At 42.5% G+C, this 27177-nt stretch overlaps 1 protein-coding gene across 3 annotated transcripts; it reads right to left on the reverse strand.

The window, feature by feature from the left end:
* Nucleotides 1–647: 647 nt before the first annotated feature.
* fanci (FA complementation group I) lies at nucleotides 648–25432 on the reverse strand. 3 transcript variants are annotated; one of them, XM_021573755.2, is made up of 38 exons: nucleotides 25086–25432; nucleotides 24724–24828; nucleotides 24359–24431; nucleotides 24097–24227; nucleotides 23743–23896; nucleotides 23584–23641; nucleotides 21857–21898; nucleotides 21612–21735; nucleotides 21436–21521; nucleotides 21157–21289; nucleotides 20832–20909; nucleotides 20438–20574; nucleotides 19913–20096; nucleotides 16325–16412; nucleotides 16005–16135; nucleotides 15850–15920; nucleotides 15489–15603; nucleotides 15201–15323; nucleotides 14590–14658; nucleotides 14415–14516; nucleotides 14037–14231; nucleotides 12291–12409; nucleotides 11837–11992; nucleotides 11553–11732; nucleotides 11236–11402; nucleotides 10629–10714; nucleotides 6238–6354; nucleotides 6085–6136; nucleotides 5306–5433; nucleotides 4966–5031; nucleotides 3523–3619; nucleotides 3154–3338; nucleotides 2714–2770; nucleotides 2550–2609; nucleotides 2224–2301; nucleotides 2029–2124; nucleotides 1704–1805; nucleotides 648–1371 (listed from the first exon to the last, which is right to left on the reverse strand). In XM_021573755.2, exons 2-38 carry the CDS (start codon nucleotides 24817–24819, stop codon nucleotides 1309–1311), a joined length of 3999 nt encoding a protein of 1332 aa, XP_021429430.2. In that variant the 5' UTR covers nucleotides 24820–24828; nucleotides 25086–25432; the 3' UTR covers nucleotides 648–1308. The 3 variants fall into 3 exon arrangements, with proteins under 3 accessions (XP_021429430.2, XP_021429439.2, XP_036812379.1); XM_021573764.2 differs by having other exon boundaries at nucleotides 24983–25432; XM_036956484.1 differs by lacking the exons at nucleotides 23584–23641; nucleotides 23743–23896; nucleotides 24097–24227; ... (1 more) ...; nucleotides 24724–24828; nucleotides 25086–25432 and adding an exon at nucleotides 22319–22353.
* Between the last annotated feature and the right edge of the window lie 1745 nt (nucleotides 25433–27177).

Below are 27177 nucleotides of genomic sequence, written 5' to 3' on the forward strand. Positions count from 1 at the left end.
TCGGTCAATTGGAATAAATTAATTAGGCCCTAATCTATGGACTTCACATGACTGGGCAGGGGCACAGCCATGGGTGGGCCTGGGAGGGCATAGGCCCACCCACTGGGGAGTCAGCCAATCAGAATGAGCTTTTCCACACAAAAGTGCTTTATTACAGAAATACTCTGTTTCATCAGCTGTCCGGGTGGATGGTCTCAGACGATCCCTAAGGTGAAGAAGCTGGATGTGGAGGTCCTCGATTGGAGTGGTTACATGTGATCGGCAAATTCTTTAAAATTACATAGGATGCAGATTGTGATGAAGAAATGAACATTAAATTATCTGGCAACAGCTCTCTGGTAGACATTCCTGCAGGCAGCATGGCAATTGCACGCTCCCTGTAAACTTGAGACATCTGTGGCATTGTTGTGACAACTGCACATTTTAGAGTGGCCTGTTATTGTCCCCAGCATATGGTGCACCTTTGTAATGATCATGCTGTTTAATCAGCTTCTTGATATGCCACACCTGTAAGGAGGATGGATTATCTTGGCAAAGGAGAAATGCTCACCAACAGGGATGTATACAAATTTATGCACAAAATCTGAGAGAAATAAGCTTTTTGTGCACATGGAAAATGTATTTAAGTTCATGAAACCAGAAAAAAATCTATTTCACACAATTACATTTAATGTATAATTTTTCAGATTGTAAAGTAACAAACATGTTTACATAATGGCATTTTTACTGTAAATTAATAATTACAGCAGAAATGCTCTTACATGCTCTCAATCTTCTTAGTAAAAGCGTTTAACAAATGATCATAATGCAAAACATCGTTTTTGATCTTTCTCTGTACAGTATGTATACCTAGAATAACAACATTGACTCTTCACCAAATCAGACATCACCAAAGGCTCTCTGGGAAAAGGGAAATAACAGGGTGAACCGAGCAGTCCTCTATGATGTAGCTAGTGTAGCCAGAGGCTTCATGGGATAGATACACAAGTCCTCCAGAGCTGCCCCAACCCAGGCACTGATTCATCAAACCAATGACGTCAATAGGAACTACTGGTTCTATGCAGGTTCATGATAATAAGGCACTAAATAGAAGAAAACGGTCCGAAGCGGGGCTATCTGAACTTGTCCAATAAGAAACACACATTTTTGTTGTCTGATGCAAAACATTTTGCTACGGTGTGGCCTAATGAGCACGACCCAACTCAGCAGATCATCAGAACGCATCCGGATGAATGGGGGCAACTCCAGACTGGTTAAGAGAGGAGTGTACTGAGAGGTTTAGAAGGGCCAGGGTATTATTGATTTCCATTACTGCTTCTTCCTCTTCTTCTTGGGCTCCTGGCTCTGCTCTGGCTCCTGGGAGGCTATGGTCTAAAGCGAGAGGAGAGACAAACCAGCACTTACACATGTATCCTCCTCAAAACGCACTTGGATATGTGGTGTCAGACACTGACGAAATGAATTACTTCAGCTCAGACCATTGGGTTTGGGAAACACACAAAAACGATCCATGGAGTTCTAACTTTTGAATGTGGGCGATAGCAGTAGATGTGAGGAATGCGGGAGTATGGACAGGACTAATTAAGCATTAGTGAATTTGGTGTGACAAGTCATGTTGGGGCTGAGTGAATAGGAGACTAAATCAAAAGTTTTAGATCGCCGTCATCTATACAGTATGTGTCAGTGGTATGGTTGATGCTCACTTGCTGACTGTTGTCGTGCTCCTGCAGCGCTGCCTCCAGAGTGGCTGCGTTGATGCGGAAATCTCTGGACGTGCTCAGTTTCATGTACTGCATCAGGTTCACCTACACAACAATAACACCCAGACACCTGTTTCTCACTGTAGTTACAATAATGCTGTGCTTTGGTTAGTTCTGGAGATTGGTCTGTTACTGAGAAGTGCCCATACGGCTCTATATCTTCTAATTGTGTCCTCCATTCCAGATCTTGATTTGTCTGGTTACAAGCAGCTACACTCATCAATTCAATGTGAGACAATCTCCCATCCCAAACCACTCCCTTACATACCTTTGATTTCTTGGAGAGGGTGATGAGGTATTTCTCATACTGTTCTATACTGTAGATCAGGTTGGGAATGGCCTTGGTCTCACGTAGGAGTTTGGCCTTGAGAATGGGAGAACAGCACACATGGTTTTAGTTAGACCAAGGCTCCGAAGATCAGTTGAAGTGGTTGTAAATAAAAGGTCTAACAGAAACTCTTACTGATGCTGTAGCAGTGGCCTCCCCCTCCTTTTTCTTCTTCTTTTTATCATCTGCACCTCCACCGGCCAGCTCACCACTCTGCAGGAAAACACACATCTCAAAGGTCATAACAACAAAGGCCTCCTAGCTAGAGGACAGTGTCAACAAGAAATGTTTAATTAGCATTTGCACCGGGTGAAAGTCTATCCCTTGCTGAAAAAAACAAGTGCAGACACTTAGTAAATCTGGCCCATACTGTCAAATGTCGAGGACAGAAACAAATGATGCCACCTGCTGGCAGACAATGGCTGATGGGGAGGCTAGATTACGTCAACACGAGGCTATACCTGCACGTAGGTGATGAAGGAGTAGCACTGTGGAGTCAGGTGAGAGCCGGACAGTTTGACCTGGAAATACAGGGGTATTAGAGATTTTAGTGGACACACGCACACCTGGGGCTCATATGACAGGTAAAACAGTAATGTACATTGGGACAATGTTGCAGACTCACCAGCTTCTCCACACGTGCTGGAAGCAGGCCCTGTTGGCCTGAGCACAGTTGGATATACTGCAAAGGAAAAGATAAGTGGGTAATTCATTTTAGAGGGAATATAGTAGGTAGGTATAGTGAAGTCAGACTTACATATTTGACCAGGGTGGTGAGGATGGTGTATGTAGGTATAGTAAATGTTAACTCGAAATGACACAACGACAAGGTTCCAGTTTAACAACGTTTACTATACCGTATTAGCAAACTACATAGTTGCCATTGCACTCAGGCCAGGTTCATCGACAACGAGACTGCTGCGCAGGCGCACTAATAACAGAGTGATAGTCCCGTAATAACAGAAATATAGGGATACTTAAAACATGAACTTAACAGTTAAGTCAGACCAGGGTGGTGAGCATGGTGGATGTGGGTATAGTTAAGTATAGTTAAGTCACACTTACATATTTGACCAGAGTGGTGAGGATGGTGTATGTACGGCTCAGCTCTCCCAGCAGTGTGTTGGTGCAGACTCCAGATGGCAGGGCGGTCTGGACCAGCTCGTTCAGGGCCGTCAGGAGAGTCCCCAGCTGCAGCGTCAGCGCCTTCTCCACTGGGTCCTGCTGGCCCGCAGCCTGGGTGGCATCACCTGGAAACACACACATGAAGATGAAGGACAAAGATGGTGCATGTGTGTGTGTGCAGACAGGACGGGGACGGACAGAAAGACAAAATAGGGCAACTACCACATTCACACACAGGTTGCACATATCCTCTCCCCTGCTACTCATCCTTCCCAGTTGAGGACTAGTCATGCGGTGTGTGTACCGTACCAGAGCTGAGCCTGTCAGGGACCAACTGGCCTTTCTTCTTGGTGATCAGCCAGTCCACCTCATCCAATACTTTCCCCACCTGAGACAGCACCAGGAGCTGAAAGAAGAGAAATAGGACAAAGGTTAAGTAAGAATTTTGTCCACAAATGTACCGAAATGTCTATTATACAGTGCATTGTGAAAGTATTCAGACCCCTTCACCTTTTCCACGTTGTTACGTTACAGTCTAAATCTAAAATGGCTAAAATACAATTTTCTTCATCAATCTACACACAATACCCCATAATGACAAAGCAAAAACTGTTTTTTTTAGAGATTTCTGAAAATATATTAAAAAAACAGACACCTTATTTACATAAGTATTCAGACCTTTTGCTATGAGACTTGAAATTGAGCTCGGGTGCATCCTGTTCCCATTGATCATCCTTGAGAGATGTTTCTACAACTTGATTGGAGTTCACCTTTGTTAAATTCAACTGATTGGACATGATTTGGAAAGGCACACACTTGTCTATAAAAGGTCCCACAGTTGTCAGAGCAAAAAACAAACATGAGGTCAAAGGAATTGTCCGTAGAGTTCCGAGACAGGTTTGTGCTGAGACACAGATCTGGGGAAGGGTATCAAAAAATGTCTGCAGCATTGAAGGTCCCCAAGAAAACAGTGACCTCCATCATTCTTAAATGGAAGAAGTTTGAAACCATCAAGACTCTACCTAGCGCTGGCTGCCCGGCCAAACTGAGAAATTGGGGGAGAAGGGCCTTGGTCTGGGGGGTGACCAAGAACCCAAAGTTGCTTCAACAAAGTACTGAGTAAAGGGTCTGAATACTTACGGAAATGTGATATTGCCATTTATGTTTAATACATTTGCACAAATTTCTAAAAACCTGTTTTTGCGTTGTCGTTATGGGGTATTTTGGGTAGATTTGATGAGGAAAAAAATGAATAAGGCTGTAACGTAACAAAATGTGGAAAAAGTCAAGGGGTCTGAATACTTTCTGAATGCACTGTATATAAATAGTTACAGATTAGTGAAGGCCATCATATAGTTATTTTGTTAAATACTTTCCCTTATTAACTGAAATCAAACTTTTTCAAATCCATTTTAGCTGTCGCGCTAGGTGTTTGGTCCGAACAGATCCACAAATCATGGGAATTTGTCACGCAATGCAGACCCCCCCCGAGGGCCCTGTTCCCTCCGTGGCTAAAGCCAGTGTGAGAAACGTGCTTAAGGTAAGTCTTGTAGATCTTGAAGGATGGGATAGGTATAATCTGTCTAAAATCCTGCCGAGCATTCCAAAAGCTAAATGGACATAACTGTGAAGTTAACACCAAGAATTTACTTTTAGATCTACACGTGCCTAGGGGTAAGGGTCAATTAGGTAGGAAGGGTGAGACACAATAACACTTTGCATTTAAAATGCAGGTAGGTAAGCGCCACTCACTGTTGTCGGCGAGGCGGTCTTCATGTTGACGATGGCAAAGTGAGACTGCTTCTCCACTTCCAAATCCTGTTATTGTATAATTAAACCACAACAGTATGGCTACAGTAAAACAGGATTGGGGTCAATTCCACTTCAATTCAGGAAGAAATTGAATTTCAGTTTAATTCCTGAATTAACGGAATTGAAATTGACCCCGACACTGCAGTAAAGGCAAAAAGAGCGCTGACATTTTCTCTCTGATCATAATGATTTCTTGTTTCGGGTCAAATACTGTGACCGTCTGAAGGCTGTTGTCAGTGAGATTGCCTGGAGATACAGTGCGGTCTGTAGCAGTCGGTACCTGGTCGATGTCTCCCAGCTGACTGTGTATGTCTTGACAAAGCTCCCACAACAGACTGACGGGACTCTTGTAGAGCACGTGCAGACTGAAGAGCAGGGAGAGCAGGCCTTTACTGAACGCTATGTCCTCTGGAGGGAGGGAGGAAAAGAAAGCCAGAGAGAGGGAGTGAGTGAGCGAGCGAAAGATTGAGGGAGGGAGTAAGAGAAATAAAGAGGGAGGGAGTGAATGAGGAAAAGAAAGGAAAAAGAGACATAACCACTTCCCGTTCTACTAAATGCAGAACTCTTAGCAGCATTAATGCCAAACTGATTCTTAGGAACAAAAGCTCTTGCGTATGTTGTGACAGAATTCAAATGGCTCCATTGTGTCAGTTCAGACCTGTTCAATCTGCAGTGTTTTATAATCAATTAATTTAATTTTAATCAAAATTGCACTATTGATATGTGCAATATCTCATGCCATGAGAGTAACATTCTAACCTAATAAGGGTCCCCTAGGAAACTCTGACCAACACTTTCATTCCTACAACGTCTACTGTACCTGGCATTTTCATTAGTTGTAATGCCAAACAACACCAGCCATAGAATCGGAATACATGTTTTATTTCTATGGTTCCAACAATTCACCAAAGGGTTTTAATCTAAATCACAAGTAAAATCACAATCGCAATAGTTGGCAAAAAATAATTAAAGCAATTTGATTATTTGCCCATATCATGCAGCCTTGGGCCTAGGGTTCAAAACTGCAACACTTTACCTTGACTGTTGCCATTTACTCACCAAAGCTGGTCTCCTTGCAGATTTTCACTGTCCATGTGATCATTTGAACAAACTGGGAGAGAGAGAGCGAGAGGGGTGAGAGTGAGCAGGAGGCCTAGCCCACTCATCTGAGTCCTCACTGGCTCTATGAAGTGCACTTGGGAGGTTGCCTACCTGCTGGGAGGAGGGTTCTAGCTGGCGTGAGAGCACACTCAGGATGTTTACCAGGATCTGAGCCTCCTTGCTGCTGAAGTCCTCCTCCCCTCCACTCAGCTGGGTAAACAGTGCCCTCTGTGGATGGACAGGGCAACAGCGTTAATTTTGGCACTTTTCTTTTAGATTTAGCCTAGTCTTAATAATTTTTGCAAATGCCTTTTCATTTTAGTCACATCACATTTTGCATTGCCTCATTAAAATCACTGACTTCCATGTGCACAAACATACAGTACCAGTCAAAAGTGTGGACACCTACTCATTCAAGGTATTTTCTTTATTTGTACTATTTTCTACATTGTAGAATAATAGTGAAGACATCAAAATTATGAAATTACATGAAATCATGTAACCAAAAAAAGTGTGAAATCAAAATATATTTTATATTTGACATTCTTCAAAGTAGCCACTCTTTGCCTTGATGACAGCTTTGCACAATCTTGGCATTCTCTCAATCAGCTTCACCTGGAATGCTTTTCCAACAGTCTTGAAGGAGTTCCCACATGTGCTGAGCACTTGTTGGTGGCTCCAACTTGGCTGGTTTTCCTATACTCTGCAGTCCAACTCATCCCAAACCATCTCAATTGGGTTGATGTCGGTTGATTGTGGAGGCCAGCTCATCTGATGCAACACTCCATCACTCTCCTTCTTGGTCAAATTGACCTTACACAGCCTGGAGGTGTTGGTTCATTGTCCTGTTGAAAAACGAATGATAGTGCAAACCAGATTGGATGGCGTATAGCTGCAGAATGCTGTGGTAGCCATGCTGGTTAAGTGTGCCTTGAATTCTAAATAAATCAGTGTCACCAGCAAAGCACCCCCACACCACCTCCTCTAAGCTTCATTGTGGGAACCACACCCGGAAATCATCCGTTCACCTATTCTGTGTTTCACAAAGACACAGGGGTTGTAACCAAAAATCTCAAATTTGGACTCATCAGAACAAAGGACAGATTTCCACCGGTCTAATGTCCATTGCTTGTGTTTCTTGGCCCAAGGAAGTCTCTTCTTCTTATTGGTGTCCTTTAGTAGTGGTTTCTTTGCAGCAGTTTGACCATGAAGGCCTGAATCACACAGTGTCCTCTGAATAGTTGATGTTGAGATTACTTGAACTCTTGTGAAGCATTTATTTGGGCTGCAATTTCAGAGGCTGGTAACTCTAATGGCAGTCCTCATGGCGATCCTCATGAGAGCCAGTTTCAACATTGTGCTTGATGGTTTTTGTGACTGCACTTTAAGAAACTTTGACTAACCTTCTTGTCTAAAGTAATGATGGACTGTCGTTTCTCTTTGCTTATTTGAGCTGTTCTTGCCATAATATGGACTTGGTATTTTACCAAATAGGGCTTTCTTCTGTATACCACCCCTAACTTGTCACAACACAACTGATTGGCTCCAAAAATTAACTTTTAACAAGGCACACCTGTTCATTTAAATGCCTTCCAGGTGACTACCTCTTGAAGCTGGTTGACAGAATGCCAAGAGTTTGCAAAGCTGTCATCAAGGCAAAAGGTGGCTACTTTGTAGAATCTCAAATATAAAATATATTTCGATTTGTTCAACACTTTTTTGGTTACTACATTATTCCATATGTGTAATTTCATAGTTTTGATGTATTCACTATTATCCTATAAAGTATAAAATAGTGTGAACAAATCAAAATATATTTGCAAACTCTTGGCATTCTGTCAACCAGCTTCAAGAGGTAGTCACCTGGAAGGCATTTAAATTAACAGGTGTGCCTTGTTAAAAGTTAATTTGTGGAGCCAATCAGTTGTGTTGTGACAAGGTAGGGGTGGTATACAGAAGATAGCCCTATTTGGTAAAAGACCAAGTGTAATTTCATAGTTTTGATGTATTCACTATTATCCTATTAAGTAGAAAATGGTACAAATAAATAAAAACCATGGAATGAATAAGTGTGTCCAAACCTTTGACTGGTACTGTACATACTCTTGTCCTACCAACATATTTGTATGCATTACATCCTATTCTCTTCCCAACAGCAGAAATATTACAAAAATATATAGGAACATATAATACTTATCTGGCCATGTAAATGTCTAATTTAGCCTACATAGATATTGCACATTACATACAAAACAAACAGACACACGCCAGAGAGACAGAAGCAAAATCACCAGATGGTGCCACAAAGAAAGTATTGTCAAAGTAGTATGAGTTGCACCTCCGTCAGTCGGTCGTGTCATTGCCATTGTAATCAATGTTCCACAGACGCTGCAGACACATTGATGTCCAGAAGTAGAATGGGAGCTAATGACTGTTTCGCCCAGTGATGTAGTCAAGTCACTAAACCAAGTTCGAATCGAGTCCCAAGTCCCCTGTGCTCAAGTCAGAGTCCAAGTCCAAGTTCTTTCTGTGCCACGTTCTTGAACTTTGGAGATAGAAATGCCATGAATAGAGAAAACGTTATTCCTTATTCATCATGTCTTATTCATCATGTTTGTTCTACATAGCATACTTCCATCTGAACGTTCCAAAACTGCTGAACGCACCCCAGGTTGTTAGCTATAGCTAGCTAATGGAGTAACATGACTGAACAAGGTGTAGCCTAACAAATGGTCAACAGTCCGGTCCACAAGTAGCCTAGTTTTAGAACGGTCCGCGATATGCTTTATGAATATAAAATGCGGCCCACCAATGCACAATAGAAATAAAAAGAACGTAGCACCACTATTATGGGTAATTTATTTTGTGCGTTAATCTCTCAAGCCATTTTCTGGGTAAAAGAGAGAGACTTGGCTACGTAACCTGGCTATGAAATGCAGTGGGGAAAGTGGGAGGGTTGAGTGAGACTACAAATGCAAAGACAGCCTACTTTTCTAAACTCAAGGGAGAGAAAAACAGAGCTCGACTGTTGTTAACTATTAAACTCAATGCTGCTATTGTTTTTAAATTTCAAAAAGCAGCTTGTGTTTCTTAACCAGGCAAAGGGTAGTGGCTGGTGGTTACCGGTTAGCTGCGGGGAAGCAAGACCTGCTCGATGTGTATAATCAGATCTGGAGCGAAGCCTTTCTGCCCACACTCATTGCTTGCGCTCACCAGCTGATGTTGGCTGTGTGTGCGCATCCTTCCCATTGCTGAACAGAACTTCGCTGATCTTGGAATTCTTGACAGGCTGCCCCCAGGTGGTAAGGGCAGGTGGCAACACATCCGCCACGCTGATCCTCAACACGGGGGCCCCTCAGGGGTGTGTGCTCAGTCCCCTCCTGTACTCCCTGTTCACTCATGACTGCATGGTCAAGCACGACTCCAACACCATCATTAAGTTAGCTGATGACAACAGTGGTGGGCCTGATCACCGACAACAACGAGACAGTCTATAGGGAGGAGTTCAGAGACCTGTCAGGAATTATTCTGAGACCTGTGGTGCAAGGACAAAAACCTCTCCCTCGACATGATCAAGACAAAGGAGATGATTGTGGACTACAGGAAAAGGAGGACCGAGCACGCCCCCATTCTCATCGACGAGGCTGTAGTGGAGCAGGTTGAGAGCTTCAAGTTCCTTGGCGTCCACATCACCAACAAACTAACATGGCCCAAGCACACCAAGAGATTTGTGAAGAGGGCATGACAAAACCTATTCCCCCTCAGGAGACTGAAAATATTTGGCATGGGTCCTAAAAGGTTTTACAGCTGCACCATGGAAAGCATCCTGACAAGTTACATCACTGCCTGGAATAGCAATAGCTCGGCCTCCGACCGCAAGGCACTAGAGGGTAGTTTGTTTGGTCCAGTACATAGCTGGGGCCAAACTTCCTGCCATCCAGGACCTCTATACCAGGCGGTGTCAGAGGAAGGCCCTAAAAATTGTCAAAGACTCCAGCCACCCTAGTCATAGACTGTTCTCTCTGCTACCGCACGGCAAGCAGTATCGAAGCACCAAGTCTAGTTCCAAGAGGCTTCTAAACAGCTTCTACCCCTAAGCCATAAGACTCCTGAACATCTAATCAAAAGGCTACCCAGACTATTTGCATTGCCCCCCCCACACACACTTTACACTGCTGTTACTCTCTGTTATTATCTATGCATAGTCACTGAAATAACTCTACCTACATATTACCTCAATTACCGTGACTAACCGGTGCCCCCTCACATTGACTCTGTACTCTGTATTTTACTGCTGCTCTTTAATTATTTGTTAATTTCATTTATTTTTAGGTATTTTTCTTAAATATGCATTGCTGGTTAAGGGCTTGTGAGTAAGCATTTCACTGTAAAGTCTACAGCTGTTGTATTCGGCACATGTGACAAATAACATTTGATTTGAACAGAATGATCTAGAATCTATCCAAGGTCACATCCTGTACACTTTCACACTTCAGTCACACCTGGAACTGGCGAATGTAGAAAGCAATCTTCTCTGTGACGCTGGCATTCCCTGGCCCGTGATCACTCCCTTCCTCCACAGAGAGATCTGAAAGGAAACCACCACATTATATGTTTTTACAAACTGTTACGGACAAGACATCTGTTATTCACAAAATCATATCTACAGGAACCGACTTTGACGAGGAAGCCATTCACAAGAACTTATTTAATTCATTCAATTGACGGGTGTGAATGAACAGTTCTGTTTGGTAGTTCAAAGTGTGTGGAGTCAAGACTTGGACTTTAAGGAAACTCCCTGCCCTGTTCTGAAAGCATTGTGAATGAGAGCTGTCTGGGGATTTTAGTATTGTGGTCTCAAACTTGCTTCATTGTGTCTGTTCCGAATGTATGATCATGCGTTTTTAAACTGGAGACATCTTGGGCAGCTCTCCCTTATAAAAAATATTCTGTATCTCAATGGGATATCCACTGTGGTTTTGCATTGATATCAATAGATTATTTGAAAGATACTTTAAAGTTTCAACTATCTCATTTCAGGATTTGAGCTTTACAGAAGACCCCTTGGTGTGACGCATTGAGAATGAGAGCAGTTTGTGTGTGTCCCACCGATGGCAGAAAGGAGCTGGGCCACCCTGGCTGGGTAGCGCTGCTGCCCGGTGCTGAAGATCCTCAGCAAGCCCTCCAGACACAGCAGGGACACACTGCAACGCTTCTCCTTCTTCCCAGCATCCTCCACTGCACACGGGATGTTGGTGTACCGCCACATCAAGACACTGGGGGAGGAGGCGGAATAAACCAGTTGAGGTCACAGAGAATATGACCAGTTGATGTCATAGAGAACCTAACCAAGCGATGTCATAGAGAATCTTACTAGGTGGTGTCACAGAGAATATAACCTGCTGATCTCTCAGATAAAATCTGACCTAGTGATGTCACAGAGGTGGTGGAAGGTCTTGTCTGTGTTCTGTCCGTCTGGACCGTCAGTGTGTCCAGTTTCCTCCAACTGTGTAATCTTTTGCAGAGCCACGTTCACAGCGTAACGCAGGAAGTCCCCACTAGATCGCAGCACCAACAGAGCCTCCTCTCTGCTCTGAGCGCTGTCTCTGGAAGAACACACACACTTTCAGGTACTGTATGACTTTGAACTAAAATGTGGCACTTGTCTATGCAGCCTTGACAGGAAATACATTCCCCCATACACACACACCTGAAGAGTGCAGTGAGCAGTGTTGACACAAAGCCCATAGACAGCAGGCTTCGGGGGCTCTTGCTGCTCTTGCCCTTTCCAGACTTCTCCTTCAGGATCTCAGACAGCTTGTTATAGCGACTAAACAGCTCCAGGAGTTCCTCGAAAAGACTCTTACTGCAACACACACATTGTCATAGTAAAAGACAAATTCACTCACTGTCTCACAATGTAGCATATTATCCATCCCAGTCCTACATATCCTCAAGAGTTTTGTTGCTTGACACATTGAAATAAATACAAATCCTAATCAGCACGTTTCCCACTCTTTTACTTCACGGGGACGGAGTATCCGAAAAAACATTCCTAATTTCTAAACATTGATTTAAGCATCTGAGCACACAAGTTCATTATTCAAAACACTGATACAGTAGCTTCTCCCACAGATCCAGTGAGCCAGACTTCTTCAGGTTACCTGTAGTTGGCCTTGGTGAAGTTGTATTCGATGAGCACCTCGTACACTCCCATCACCAGCACGGCATAGATGCTGTTCTTCACCCCCACACTGGACAGGGAGAATTCAGCTGACTTATCCTAGAGGGGGGTTTGCACAGATATAACATCACTTCAGTCACAGTGTACTGTTGATGTAATCTCTGCCACTGGACAAGCCATCATTGTAAATACAAATGTTTATTAATTGACTTACCTGTATTGATAAAGGTTAAATAAGGAAGATTTATATATCCTCCCTCGTGTACACGTACAATTCAAAACACTATGTGCACGTTTCAAGTTGATAGAGCGAAGAGAAGTTAAGTTATTATGGTTTAATTGGACACAAATGTGTTTCTTTATAAAGATGCCTTATGGGTCCTTGAGGAAAATTTGGTCCTTATGACAAGAATCAACGCTATACCAAGTTTTGTGGTTGTACGTCAAAAGGGGCGAAGGGGCTGAGCCTTAAACTTAAACCAATTGGTGACGTTTTTTGGTGTCTGAGAGTAGCGGTGTTGATATAGCCAAAGTATACTTTTTAACCAATCGGGCAATGAGACATTGCAAAATAAATCATTCCATCAGAAATAATAGGTTTGCTTGCTTGCAGCGTCGCTGCCAGCACCACTAATAAAATACAGTACTCTACTGCTGTTCATTCTACCAATCAAAAGCATTCCGCTTTTCTCCCCTGTAAGATTTTATTAGAGTTGACCTTAACCACAGATTACACTACCATTAACCACAACCTTAGATATTACTACAGTACTCCTTAAGATAAACTAAACTAATCATAACTACATATTTTTAAATGTTTATTTGAGAGAAGGTTGAAAAAAGGCCCAAAAAAGACTTGTAATGATACTGTTGGAATCGGCTAAACTTTGATAATTGAGGTAGTAAATGAATGTTAGGAAATGAAAGAGACTGGCTGTTGTGTTACAAGTTAATGGTTTTCTGAAGAAAGACAGAAGGCTTTGGAATGTGTTTGATGGAGGAGAGGAGAGTGATGTGTTGATATAGGGAAGACAGATGGATATCTGTGGATTTGGTGAAGGAGGGGATGAGATCAGGAGGTGAGGTCAGTTCCCCTTAAGGGAGTAATCAGGATTAGTATCTGGTTACCTTCTTTCCTGTGGAGCCATAAACTGTAAGGAGGAGGAGTGTCTTAAGTAGGATACATATAAACTGTGATATCTGAAATGTTTTGCTGTCTGATTTCAGCTGTACAGAACCTTTGGGAATAATTACACTTGGTTAAAGCTTCTCCAGTGTCCGTGGGTTATTTACTCTGAAAAATGAGAACCTAACAGTACAGATGGCATACTGCGACGCGTGTGGACCAAACAGGACTTTCTGTATGTGACCTGCTGTAATATAATATGCGGATTTCAGGGCTCTACTCGCATACACACCTAAATATTTTGCTGTGCGACCTGGACATTAAATTTGGGAGCATCAGTGAGCCTAAAAAAAATCTGAATGTTAGCTTTATTACCTCAAATATTTTTCATTGTGCTCCTACATTTCTTTGTGTACACCTACATTTTTCAATTGACACATGGTCCTTGTAAAATAGGTCAGCGTAGAGCCCTGGATTTGCTCCTACCTGTATATACAGGTAACTGCCAAATAATGGAAACACTTGAGTAAATGATGGATACAAAGTATATTTAAGGTGCTTCACAGACTGTTCTATGAAAGTCACTACTCTGATACACACCAGCTCAAAGTCCTCCAATTCACACTTGATCATCCGGCGCGTGATGCTCTCCAGGATGCTCTGCAGCTCGTCCTGAAATCCCCCTTCCTCTTCATCATCATCATCATTGTCACTCCCGCCTGCGTTGGGCCGGGCTGAACGGCGCATGCCCTGGTACCACAGCAGGCAGTGGACTGTGCAACTCAACAGATGGGCCTGAGAGGAACAGGAAGAATCTATGTCTTGATGTTCTTGTGGACCTACGCCACACACATACAAGCATGCCAGACAAGGGAGAGAAAAGCAGAAGAGTAGAGTGCTGCTCACTAGTTGGGCCACTTCTGCACACACGCACTCACGCACACACGAGCACGTGACACAATAGGTAAAAGTTAATACCAGAGGCTCCTGGAGGAAGACTTGGTCTCCTTGAGCACCGATGCATAACTCCAGCTTCACTGGGGGCAGAAGGTCCTGCTCTGGCTCATAGTACCGCCTCACCTAGACAGAACACACGCGTCAAATCACAGTGCAGTATACCACATGCAATTACACCTTAAGATATCACACACACCTGCGAGAGCAGGGTCTGCATGATGGAGCTTGCTAGTTGAGAGTTGCGGCGGAGGACATCATGGAAACCCTACAAATAAGGCACACATGACAACCTTGTGTTAGAATATAATATGTATACTGAAAAATATAAATGCAAAAATGTCAAAGATTTTACTGAGTTACAGTTCATAGAAGGAAATCAGTCAATTGAAATAATTCATTATGCCCTAATCTATGGATTTGACATGAATTGGCATGGGTGCAGCGACTGGGGAGCCAGGCCCAGCCAATCAGAATACGTTTTTTTTTACACAAAAGGGCTTTATTACAGACATAAATAATGTGTGTATATGGAGATTGCATGGCTGTCGATTTTATACACCTGTCAGCAACGGTGTGGTTAAAATAGCAGAATCCACTAATTTGAAGGGGTGTCATACTTTTGTATATACAGTGTAAGTACTGTACATTCAGTCTTATAACACTTATCAGCCAAAGCTGGCATTGTGTAGCTTCATCCCAAATATTTTTTGTGCTGTTTTGTGAACACCTATGGTCACTGTCTTGTAATGGTCATTGGTACGAACAGATCTGGGACCAGGCTAGATGTTGTGGTGTGGCGGTTCCGACCTCGTAGAGCATGAGTCGTACATCGGCCTGCTGGCCCAGACATCGGCGCAGGCTGCTGAGGATCTCCAGGCAGAAGGCCTCGTTGGCAGCAGAGTTGTAGCGGGAGTGAACGTCCACCTGGACCTGGGCACAGGACACGTCACAAATGAATGGACCAATAGAAATTCCCTCATAATGGCTTGAATACATGAACGAAAGTGCAGGGGTACACTCAGTGTGCACCCAGTCACTATGAGTGGTGGTACTGATATCAAGACACTAATATCAGACAGACCGAGACACACACACCTGGCTGGAGGAGATGGCCTGGCTGGCTTGGCTGGACGCCATGCTACCCAGGACCCGGAAGTTCTTCAGCAGCAGCAGGAAGCCCGTCACCGCAGACTTCCTCCCATCCAACTGGCTGCAGGGGGTCAAATGACAGGAAAGATTAATTGAGTATGAGCCCAGGGGCTGTATGAATCAAGTGTCTCAGAGCAGGATTGCTGATTTAGGATCGGTTTGGTTTTTTACATCACAATGAAGGAGACAACATGGACAGGGGTGACCTGATCCTAGATTAATACTCCTACTCTGAGACACTTGATACATACGGCCCCATCTCTGATCAGAGCTATGTCTGGTTAGGACAGAGGGAGGGGGAACTTACCTGGAGAACATGGCCTTCCTCAGAACGAGAATCAGAGCATCCTTCATGGACATACTGACCTTCAGCAGAGGCTGGGGACACCACAGAGAGAGAGAGATCACACAAGCAGCCCCTGCACTGGGCCTGGTGTGTGTGTGTGTGTGTGTGTGTGTTACCTGGACAGCCTTGAGTAGCCCCTGCACAGTGGCCAGTGGCAGGTAAGACAGGTGATCAAACGTCTCTGTCACCTTGGATGATGACTCCAGAAGGATCATGGGAGCCGAGACCACAATGTCCGAGAGGAGATCTGATGATGAAGATGAGAGAGAGAAATCAGACAACATCCAGAAACAATCCCTAGCCCCAACCGTCTGGACACGTGGAGATCGGAGAGGATTGGACATGTGTACGCAAAAGGTCCAATGCCAAATAGCAACAAGCAAATAAATACAACTATCCCATCAGAGCGCAAGGAGAACAAGATAAGTATATTTACCTATGAAATGAGTGACAGGGGAGGCCGTTTTGGTGACCAATCGGTTCAGGACTTGCTCCAGAATCTCACCCCTGATTGGCTCATGCATCTGTTTAAATAAACCAAAGAAAGTGGTTGAAATTAGAGGTCGACCGATTAATCGGTATGGCCAATTAATTAATTCATAACAATCGGAAATCTGTATTTTTGGGCACCAATTTTTTTATATATATATTTTTATACCTTTATTTAAAAGGTACACATTCTTATTTTCAATTACGGCCTAGGAACGGTGGGTTAACTGCCTTGTTCAGGGGCAGAACAACATATTTTCACCTTGTCAGCTCGGGGGATCCACAATCTTGCAACCTTACAGTTAACAAGTCCAACGCTCTAACCACCTGCCTCTCATTGCACTCCAAGAGGAGCCTGCCTGTTACGTGAATGCAGTAGAAGCCAAGGTAAGTTGCTAGCTAGCATTAAACTTATCTTATAAAAAACAATCAATCAATCATAATCACTAGTTATAACTACACATGGTTGATGATATTACTAGTTTCTCTAGCGTGTCCTGCGTTGCATATAATTGATGCAACGCTGGGGGATGATTTAACAAAAGCGTATTTGCGAAAAAAGCACAATCGTTGGACGACTGTACCTAACCATAAACACCAATGCCTTTCTTAAAATCAATACACAGAAGTATATATTTTTAAACCTGCATATTTATCAAAAAGAAATCCAGGTTAGCAGGCAATATTAACCAGATGAATGTGTCACTTTTCTAGCGTTCATTGCACGCAGATTCAGGGTATATGCAACAGTTTGGGGAGCCTGTCTCACTGCAAACTAATTTGCCAGAATTTTACGTAATTATGACATAACATTGAAGGTTGTGCAATGTAACAAGAATATTTAGACTTAGGGATGCCACTCGTTAGATAAAATACCGAATGGTTCCGTATTTCACTGAAATAATAAACGTTTTGTTTTCGAAATGATAGTTTCCGGATTCGACCATATTAATGACCAAAGGCTCGTATTTCTGTGTGCTATTATATTATTAAGTCTATGATTTGATAGAGCAGTCTGACTGAGCGATGGTAGGCAGCAGCAGGCTCGTAAGCATTCATTCAAACAGCACTTTCGTGCGTTTTGCCAGCAGCTCTTCGCAAGCACAGCGCTGTTTATGACTTCAAGCCTATCAGCCTAATGGCTGGTGTAACTGATGTGAAATGGCTAGCTAGTTAGCGGGGTGCGCGCTAAATCAAATCAAATCAAATTTTATTTGTCACATACACATGGTTAGCAGATGTTAATGCGAGTGTAGCGAAATGCTTGTGCTTCTAGTTCCGACAATGCAGTAATAACCAACAAGTAATTTAGCTAACAATTCCAAAACTACTACCTTATAGACACAAGTGTAAGGGGATAAAGAATATGTACATAAAGATATATGAATGAGTGATGGTACAGAGCGGCATAGGCAAGATACAGTAGATGGTATTGAGTGCAGTATATACATATGAGATGAGTATGTAAACAAAGTGGCATAGTTAAAGTGGCTAGTGATACATGTATTACATAAGGATACAGTCGATGATATAGAGTACAGTATATATGTATGCATATGAGATGAATAATGTAGGGTATGTAACATTATATTAGGTAGCATTGTTTAAAGTGGCTAGTGATATATTTTACATCATTGTCCATCAATTCCCATTATTAAAGTGGCTGGAGTTGAGTCAGTGTGTTGGCAGCAGCCACTCAATGTTAGTGGTGGCTGTTTAACAGTCTGATGGCCTTGAGATAGAAGCTGTTTTTCAGTCTCTCGGTCCCAGCTTTGATGCACCTGTACTGACCTCGCCTTCTGGATGATAGCGGGGTGAACAGGCAGTGGCTCGGGTGGTTGTTGTCCTTGATGATCTTTATGGCCTTCCTGTGACATCGGGTGGTGTAGGTGTCCTGGAGGGCAGGTAGTTTGCCCCCGGTGATGCGTTGTGCAGACCTCACTACCCTCTGGAGAGCCTTACGGTTGTGGGCGGAGCAGTTGCGGTACCAGGCGGTGATACAGCCCAACAGGATGCTCTCGATTGTGCATCTGTAGAAGTTTGTGAGTGTTTTAGGTGACAAGCCGAATTTCTTCAGCCTCCTGCGCCTTCTTCACGATGCTGTCTGTGTGGGTGGACCAATTCAGTTTGTCTGTGATGTGTACGCCGAGGAACTTAAAACTTACTACCCTCTCCACTACTGTTCCATCGATGTGGATAGGGGGGTGTTCCCTCTGCTGTTTCCTGAAGTCCACAATCATCTCCTTAGTTTTGTTGATGTTGAGTGTGAGGTTATTTTCCTGACACCACACTCCGAGGGCCCTCACCTCCTCCCTGTAGGCCGTCTCGTCGTTGTTGGTAATCAAGCCTACCACTGTTGTGTCGTCCGCAAACTTGATGATTGAGTTGGAGGTGTGCGTGGCCACGCAGTCGTGGGTGAACAGGGAGTACAGGAGAGGGCTCAGAACGCACCCTTGTGGGGCCCCAGTGTTGAGGGTCAGCGGGGTGGAAATGTTGTTGCCTACCAACACCACCTAACAGCTTTTCAAACGTCACTCGCTCCGAGACTTGGAGTGGTTGTTCCCCTTGCTCTGCAAGGGCCGCGGCTTTTGTGGAGCGATGGGTAATACTGCTTCGAGTGTGGCTGTTGTCGATGTGTTCCTGGTTTGAGCCCAGGTAGGGGCGAGGAGAGGGACGGAAGCTATACTGTTACACTGGCAATACTATAGTGCCTATAGAGAGAAATAGTCCTATAAATACTATATTAACTATAACCTAAAACCTCTTACCTTGGAATATTGAAGTCTCATTTTAAAATTAACCACCAACTTTCATATGTTCTCATGTTCTGAGCAAGGAACTCAAACGTTAGCTTTTTTTACATGGCACATATTGCACTTTTACTTCTCCAACACTTTGTTTTTGCATTATTTAAACCAAATTGAACATGTTTCATTATTTATTTGAGGCTAAATTGATTTTTATTGATGTATTATATTAAGTTAAAATAAGTGTTCATTCAGTATTGTTGTAATTGTCATTATTACAAATTTTAAATACAAAAAATAAAAATTGGACAATTAATCGGTATCTGCTTTTTTTGGTCCTCCAATAAATAGGTATCGGTATCGGCGTTAAAAAAATCATAATCGATCGACCTCTAGTTGAAATATCAGATGAACAGGAGATATCTTACAGGAGAGCTGCTTTAATATTCAGTGTTCCAAAATACATTGCCTGTTACAGCACTCTAATATTATAGCCTGGTTAAAGCAGACTGAATTATGCGCTCACCATTGTTTCACTGAGCGAAATATTCGGTCTGGTTTAACCAGGTTAGTCCTAATAAAATCATCTCTTTGAAAGGCAACTGGGGATCAGAATCATCCCAAATCAGATATAGTGCTTCAGCTGAGAACTAACAGATGGATCATAATCACTATAATGACATTAGCACGTGGCTGTCACTTCAGATCCTGTTCGTTATATAATCTATTCATTAATCACCGTCAGTCTACATTAAGTGATCCAGGGGAGGAGGCCATAGTCACCGTACCTTGAAGCCCTCCAAGAGGATGTGTCCCCCCAGCCGACAGGCCTGCTGTGTGGGTGTTTTGGCTGTGGCGTTGGCCCCTTCGGTTGCAGTCTTCCCGAACGGTCCTGCCTTGGGGCCAAAGGCGTCCATAAGGATGAAACCCAGTTGGACCAGCCCCTGGGTCACATGGTCCCAGCCAAACACACTGCAGGGGTCAAAGGTCAGTGATGGTGTCCTTAGTTACCACACTAAATCAAATCAAATTTTATTTGTCACATACACATGGTTAGCAGATGTTAATGCGAGTGTAGCGAAATGCTTGTGCTTCTAGTTCCGACAATGCAGTAATAACAAGTAATCTAACTAACAATTCCAAAACTACTGTCTTGTACACAGTGTAAGGGGATAAAGAATATGTACATAAGGATATATGAATGAGATGATGCTGGAGTAAGGATCAGTTCTCCCTTTTAGATCATAATGAATAAGATTATATGCTAGATCAGCACTCCTACTCCAAACTGCTTTCTGAATACGAGCCCTGACCTGTTCTTGACAGTGTCCAGGATCATCTGAGCAAGGCTGCAGCGCTGAGGCAGCAGGTCCTGCAGGAACTTGGAGCCCTGCTGCAGATGCTCATCCTTGAAGCCCTTAGTGATCGTCCCCTTCAAGAAATCAAACAACTATACCACCAGGGAGGGAGGGGGTAAAGGGTAGAACAGGGAGGGTCAGAGAGGCTCTTTCCCCAATGGTCTTTCCTCAATTCCTTGCGTACAGTCTCCTCATTGGAAACGTAGTTTTAAGCTCCTTCCCCTCTAAATCTTCTCCTCCCATGCATTTTGAGAAGCATGCAAAGAGAAGATGCGAGGAACATAGGAAAGACAAATTGAGAAAGATCATTTTCTTTATTTTTGTGATTGGAGGTTGTCTGGGTTCCTACCTGCTCCTCGTAGCGTTGAATCCTGGCCACCGAGAGCAGCAGAGCAATGCTGAACGGACAGAGCTCCCCCTGGCACCCCTGCAGAGGACAGAGACCAAACACACAGTCAATACTGTCTAAGCACCATACTGAACATTATTCATCATACATACGGGTGACTAAATTCCTGAATATCTGGATAATAACAATGTTCAATTTATAGACAATTTAAAGCCTCACCCCAAAAGCAGTTTGAACAGCACACCAATAAAACACCCATTCTTTATCATTACTGTCAATCTATTTAAGGGGTGGGTGAGAGAGTATGTGAGAGAGTATCTGGGACCTTAACACTTTTCAGGAACTCCCTCCCTAGCTCCTGGTCAAGCCGCACTGCAAAAACTATGTGCAGGATGGCTGTGCCCTCCACATGCCTCAGCTGGTCCTGAGGAATGGACTGAACCTCCACGTCCATAGTCCTGCGTGTGTATGTGTGTGTGAGTGAGTGAGTGAGTGAGTGAAAGAGAGAAAGAAAGATCGTAGAGTCTTCTCATCAAGGAAGTTCACACACAGCTTGTCATTGAATTAGACATTATGGATTATTGGTGTCATAATGCTCACTCACTCTCCATCTTTCTGTTCCTCTTTCTGGCGAAGATCCTGCTCTTTAAAGTAGCTGATGATTCCTTCCAGGACCTGTTTCTTACAGCCCTGGTAGACAACACAAACACAAGAGGTTGTTCATTCACCAAGCTATGTGGAAACATATAGGACATTGTACATACAAACAGACACACATACCTTAGCAGCCAGCAGCAGCAGCTGGTAGACCAAAGGTGGGATCTCCTGCAGGTCTAGTTTGAGGAACATCCTCAGGACCTTCTCGACCAGGAACTGCAGCTCCTCTGGTGCCAAGGGCACATCCCTGGAGAAGATTGTTTAAGGCAGGGTGTTGATGCACTCATTAACTTAGTGCCAATGCACTCATCAACTAACATCAAACATTTCTATTGAAACCAAGTGAAGCCCAATTCTTTCAGGTTTACCTGAACATAGTGGTCAAGTGGATCACACACTGTGGGTCCCATCTGTAAACACAGAACAAATACATCTATGTTGCATTGACCATAAGCTCTGTGTGCCATATCAGTAAGCAACCATGGCTCCCTGAAGTACATCCAACTGTTTACATCAAATATCCTTATGTGAAATATATCCATATATCCCTCTTAACAGTGCGCTGATATGAGACTATTATAACAGCACCTTAAACACAAGCCATTATAAGACTGGTGTCAGGATCTGAATTAATTGTTTGTATGGTAACCCTTAGAAGAAGAGTGTCCCTCAATGTCATGAGGGAGCTTTCTAAATGTAATTTCCAGTGTAATCCAGGACTTTACCTGCTAGTGATAGGATTATTATATATATTTTTTAATCGAGTTACATATCGGGATATTACTTTTGCCAATATATCGCAACATTATTTTTGCGCTAGTCAGCTGTACCTGCATAGCTTGCTCTCCATCTTTTTAAATAGTGAGAATTTGCTTCCAGCACTTTTATTTCAATGACTGATCAAAACTTGTGTTCTCAAAGCGCCCTCTTGTCCCTCTGCAACAGACATATGGTGAGCAGTATGTTAGAAACATTTAATTGCAATAAAATAGCAGTATTGAAACGCAATATATATATATATATATATATATATAGAGAGAGAGAGAGAAAATCGTGAGAATCTAAATACACATTGTATCAGTACCTAAGTATCGTGATAATATCGTATCGGGAGTTCCCTGGCAATTCCTAGCCTTGGTCATTTTCATGAAAAAGGACCCATGAGCAGCAACATGTGAAATTCATGGGAGCATATCAAATATATATATATATATATATTAAATTAAGGTATATATCTGGGTTTCCCAAACTCGGTCCTCGGGACCCCAAGGGGAGCACGTTTTGGTTTTTGCCCTAGCACTACACAGCTGATTCAAATACTCAACCAATCAACAAGCTTTGATAATGTGAATCAGCTGTGTAGTGCTAGGGCAAAAACCAAAACGTGCGCCCCTTGGGGTCCCGAGGACAGAGTTTGGGATGTGCTGGCATATATACATTTTTCCTTCAAAATATTAGGAATAAGCAAAAGCTTTGATTTCTGCTCAAACAGATGGAAAAGGGATCTCAGAAAACATCTACCAGAAAAAAAATTAGGTCTTAAAAAGTATAAGAAATACATCAAATCACAACAATGTTGAAATAATGATCCCCAAAAACTAACATCAACACAAATTTAAATGATGGATAAATGTTTCTGCCTTCTGTAAGTTTAAGAAACCTTGCCTTAATTCCGGTAACAAAAACCCACTTATCGAAGATATTTTCTCTCCCTCATGAGAGAAGGTAAACCTATCAATTAGTTTGTGTTTTTACTGATATCAATTTTGTTATTATTAAGTGATTAAAACTCGAAATTACGTTACAAAAATTTAATTTTTAAAATATTTTTTCATCGGTAATGGAATTTCTGCAAATGAATTGGCTACAATGGGAAATCATAGTAGTCACAAACCACAGTTGGGTTCACCAGTTTGAACAACACAGTAGAATACAGTAAAGAAAATCAGAGTATAGTGTGTTTTTGTAAACGTTTCTGTGAAATTGTTAAAAGTAGTCCTTGTGCATGGAGTTGTATAGTTTGTTAAACTTTTAAATCAATGTTTTTTATTTATCTCTGCGCAATTCCGTTACCATGGAATCGCCCCCCTATTACCTGCTGGAACAGAGGCTGTTGATGAGCTGCTTCTTGTACTCTTCCCCACTGAGCTCACCTGTAGATATATCAGGGTAGAAAATAAGGGTATAGAAGACGATTTAGACAATTCTGTAAGGTCAGGTTTCTGCATTCATGGTTTTGAGTTTGGTTTTGTACCTTTGCCATAGGATAGAGCCTCAGTGGCAGCCAGGGCAGTGAGGACTGTGGGGAAGAGCTCCAGGGATTTGCCACTGCCCATCTTACCCAACTTAATGGCATCAACGAAGAGAGACGCCAGCTGTGCCAGGGAGGGGCCGGGCAGGTTGTGGGTCTAGGATGAGAAAATACAGGGACAGGGTTATTGGAACAGATGAGTCTAATTATCAATACCAAACGACTTAAGTTTAAACATGAAAGAAATGGCAGAAACAACCCTGCTCCGGTTTGTGAATAAATAAATCTGCCTATGAAACTGCGTAGCCTAATTAATGGCCGCGCGCAAAACAACCTTTGTAATAAATATCACTGTACCTCTAGCATCAGCAGTCCAATGATGTCTGATGCCACCTCTGTTTGGAGATCTCCAGACTCACACAGGGGGATGCAGTGCTGGTACAGGAGCAGCCTGCGACTCGCTCCCTCTGGGGCACTGGGCGGAGAGCCTGAGAGAACACACACACTTTGAGACACCATACTTCAACATTGCAGAAGCATCCAAAGGAAATACCATGAGACAATGACAAAGGCCTGGGTCATAGTGTCAAGAAATGTTTTGTATATCACACATGGTTACCTTTGAATATGGATTTGACCATGGCTCCAATGTCCTTCCCCTTCAATGCACTGTTTGTGACAACAGTGGTCAGCTAGAGGGAAAACACCCAGAGATTATTCAAGAGTTGGGTAAATAGTTTAGCCTGGTTGCCACTCTGTTTCTGCTCTCTTATGGAAACTTCTTATGGAATTGACATGGCATGACAATGACAGTTGGCAAGACGGCACAAACAGATCTGGGTACTATGCAATAGGTACAAAGTAGTAATACAATGTGTCAACTAATACATTATTGAAATGTGGTCAAATGAATAATGTGTATTACAAGATACATTATCATAATTGTGTTGTAGGGTGTTGGGAAAATTTGTGTTGACTGGTAACCTGGTCATCAGTCAGGGATGAGAGGTACTGCTGCAGCTCAGGGATGCGCTCTCCATCAGACAACGAAACTATCTTTTCCATTATGTCAGCTCTCATGTTGGACGTCTACAAGGTAAAATACATACACTTTCTGATATGATTTGCAGTGTATTGCACAATGTTCAATAGGGTGTTAAATTATAACAACGTTGACAAAGTTAGCTAGGTACACCACTGCCAGTTCACTACTAATCATTGGCTTTAAGATAACATTAACTACCTCACGTTAGGCTAGTTAGCTATCGCGCTTCCAGTCGTGTGAAAAAAGTTGCTTAACAAACTTTCAGATGACACTACAATACCACCACTTTGGTTGAACCTACCTTTGCAGGTCCTAATTTTATTTTATCGAGTAAAACGGTTTATTTTTGTATTTGTCGGACAATTTCACCAGTAGCTAGCATGCCAGCTTCTACTAACGTTTCGAATTAGCAGCGAAATGAAATTCCGTTGTCACTAGCTAGTTACCACATTCACAAAGTGAAAATGTTCAATATCGTAAAAATGTATAAAAACAAAAAGGTCCTTTTTGTTTTTAATTTAATGTTAGGCATAAGGTTATCAGTGTGGTTAGGGTTAAAGTTAGATTTTAAGAAGATACATTTTAGAAATAGTCGGAATTTAGCCATAATGATGACTTTGTGGCTGGAGTAACTAGTGACGACCGAAATTCCCGCCAGTAAACCTTTTCCTGTTGTCAATGTGTGCATGCCAGTGATTGGCTCTGTGTGTGTATGGAACGCCCACCATGTGCTGCCTACAAATGTCTATTTCTTTACAATAAAAAAGAAAAGCAGACGAGTTAGCTAATAGCTCATTCAAATTTCCAACGATTAGCTGGTTAGCTATATGAACTAATGAAATATGCATATTCCCACGTTGTATACCAGGTGTTAGCTGGATAATTTATCTGACAGTGTCAAGGTAACGTTAACAGACAAGACAGACGAGATATGGAAAAACATTCACTTAAACTGTCTTGTTTGCTAGCAGGTAACATCAGTGCATTAGGCTACATCGCGTTAGTACAGTTGGCTAACAACTTAGCTAGCTACAGTACTTAAAGTAACAGTAGCAAGCTGTGTTTTGACAGGTTGTCTAAATAGTTTGTCACATCATCATCATCAAAATAGTCTGTCAGACCCAATATTTCCATACTTGTGTGATTTCATAGTAGGCCTATGTTTTGTCACACCCAGCTATCTAACGTTGGATACTTTGAAATTACTTAAACGTTACTGTGGCTAGCTAGCAAGACGTTTATATTGAATAAACATGTACTTCTGTGTGTGTTCTAATGTGCTGAGGAAGCGAAGATGTTAGGTAAAGGTTAGATGCCATTCATTTAATGTTCCATCTATACATCCAATCAGCTCACTGTTTTAAAATGTACATCCTATACTCATCCTCCCTCTTATTTCTATAGCAGACATGGTGGCCCATCTTCAAAAAGTTACCAGATGAGAGCCGGTCTGGCTGCATCACCACATGTAAAGGCAGCTGCACTGGAAGATCACCAAGGACTTCAGCCATAGCCTGTTCTCGCCACTTCCGTCTGGCAGACTATAACGGAGCATCCACCACCTCGCCATGAGACAGTGGAAAAGCCTGGCTATCCACCTGCAGAACCTGCTGTTCACCTGCACCGTAAGAGACTATTTCTACTGACTCTGTAGCAGTATTGCTTCCATCCCTCTCCTTGCCCCAACCTGGGCTTGAGTCAGATCGACAACTTGAACGGATCGACAACTTGTCACCCACAAAGCATCGTTATCTATCACTCCACAAAAGCTGTGATCTCCACACCTGTGTCCAGCTGGGCCTCTGTTCATGACCTCCACATCTATGCTCCGTTGTCCCTCAGTCATCCCCATCCTCTGCTCTACTCCAGTTGCTCTCCATTTTCAGTAAATTATATATAATTGTAATTATTTGTTCAATTGTTTGTCCCTCTGTGGTGTTTATTTAACTGTATATACAGCATAATTTTTCATTGATGTATTACTCAACAGTATGTCCCCCTTCCTCTTAATTCACTCTGAGCAAAAAAAGCCCTTTGCTGAATTCTCTAATTACATTTTGATCAATTAATGTGCGTTTTTGAAAGCTCCATTGTATAAACTATTTAATTGTCCTGTTTGTGTGCCTTGTGCACTGATTTCAAACAATTATTGTATATTTGTCATTCTCATGTCTTCCTCCAATTCTGTGTTTTCAATTGATTTACAATCAAAACAACTTATCTAACATTAGGTTTATAGATGTGAACTTGATATTAAATGTATAGATTAAGCCATTTCTCTTATTGAGATAAACAAGATTTAACTACTGTGGTGTTTTTTGTATGTTTTTATTTAACCTTAATTTAGCAAGTCAGTTAAGAACAAATTCTTATTTACAATGACGGCCTACCCC

Source organism: Oncorhynchus mykiss, chromosome 2 (assembly GCF_013265735.2).
Source record: "Oncorhynchus mykiss isolate Arlee chromosome 2, USDA_OmykA_1.1, whole genome shotgun sequence".
Taxonomy (NCBI): domain Eukaryota; kingdom Metazoa; phylum Chordata; class Actinopteri; order Salmoniformes; family Salmonidae; genus Oncorhynchus; species Oncorhynchus mykiss.

Coding starts and splice junctions, on each gene's coding strand:
- fanci (XM_021573755.2), bottom strand. CDS start 24,819: ATGAGAGCTGACATAATGGAAAAGATAGTTTCGTTGTCTGATGGAGAG. Junction 23,897..24,096: donor TTGGACTGCTGATGCTAGAG/GTACAGTGATAT, acceptor TTCTCATCCTAG/ACCCACAACCTGCCCGGCCC. Junction 14,517..14,589: donor TGCAGACCCTGCTCTCGCAG/GTGTGTGTGATA, acceptor TGTTCTGTCTAG/GTGAGGCGGTACTATGAGCC.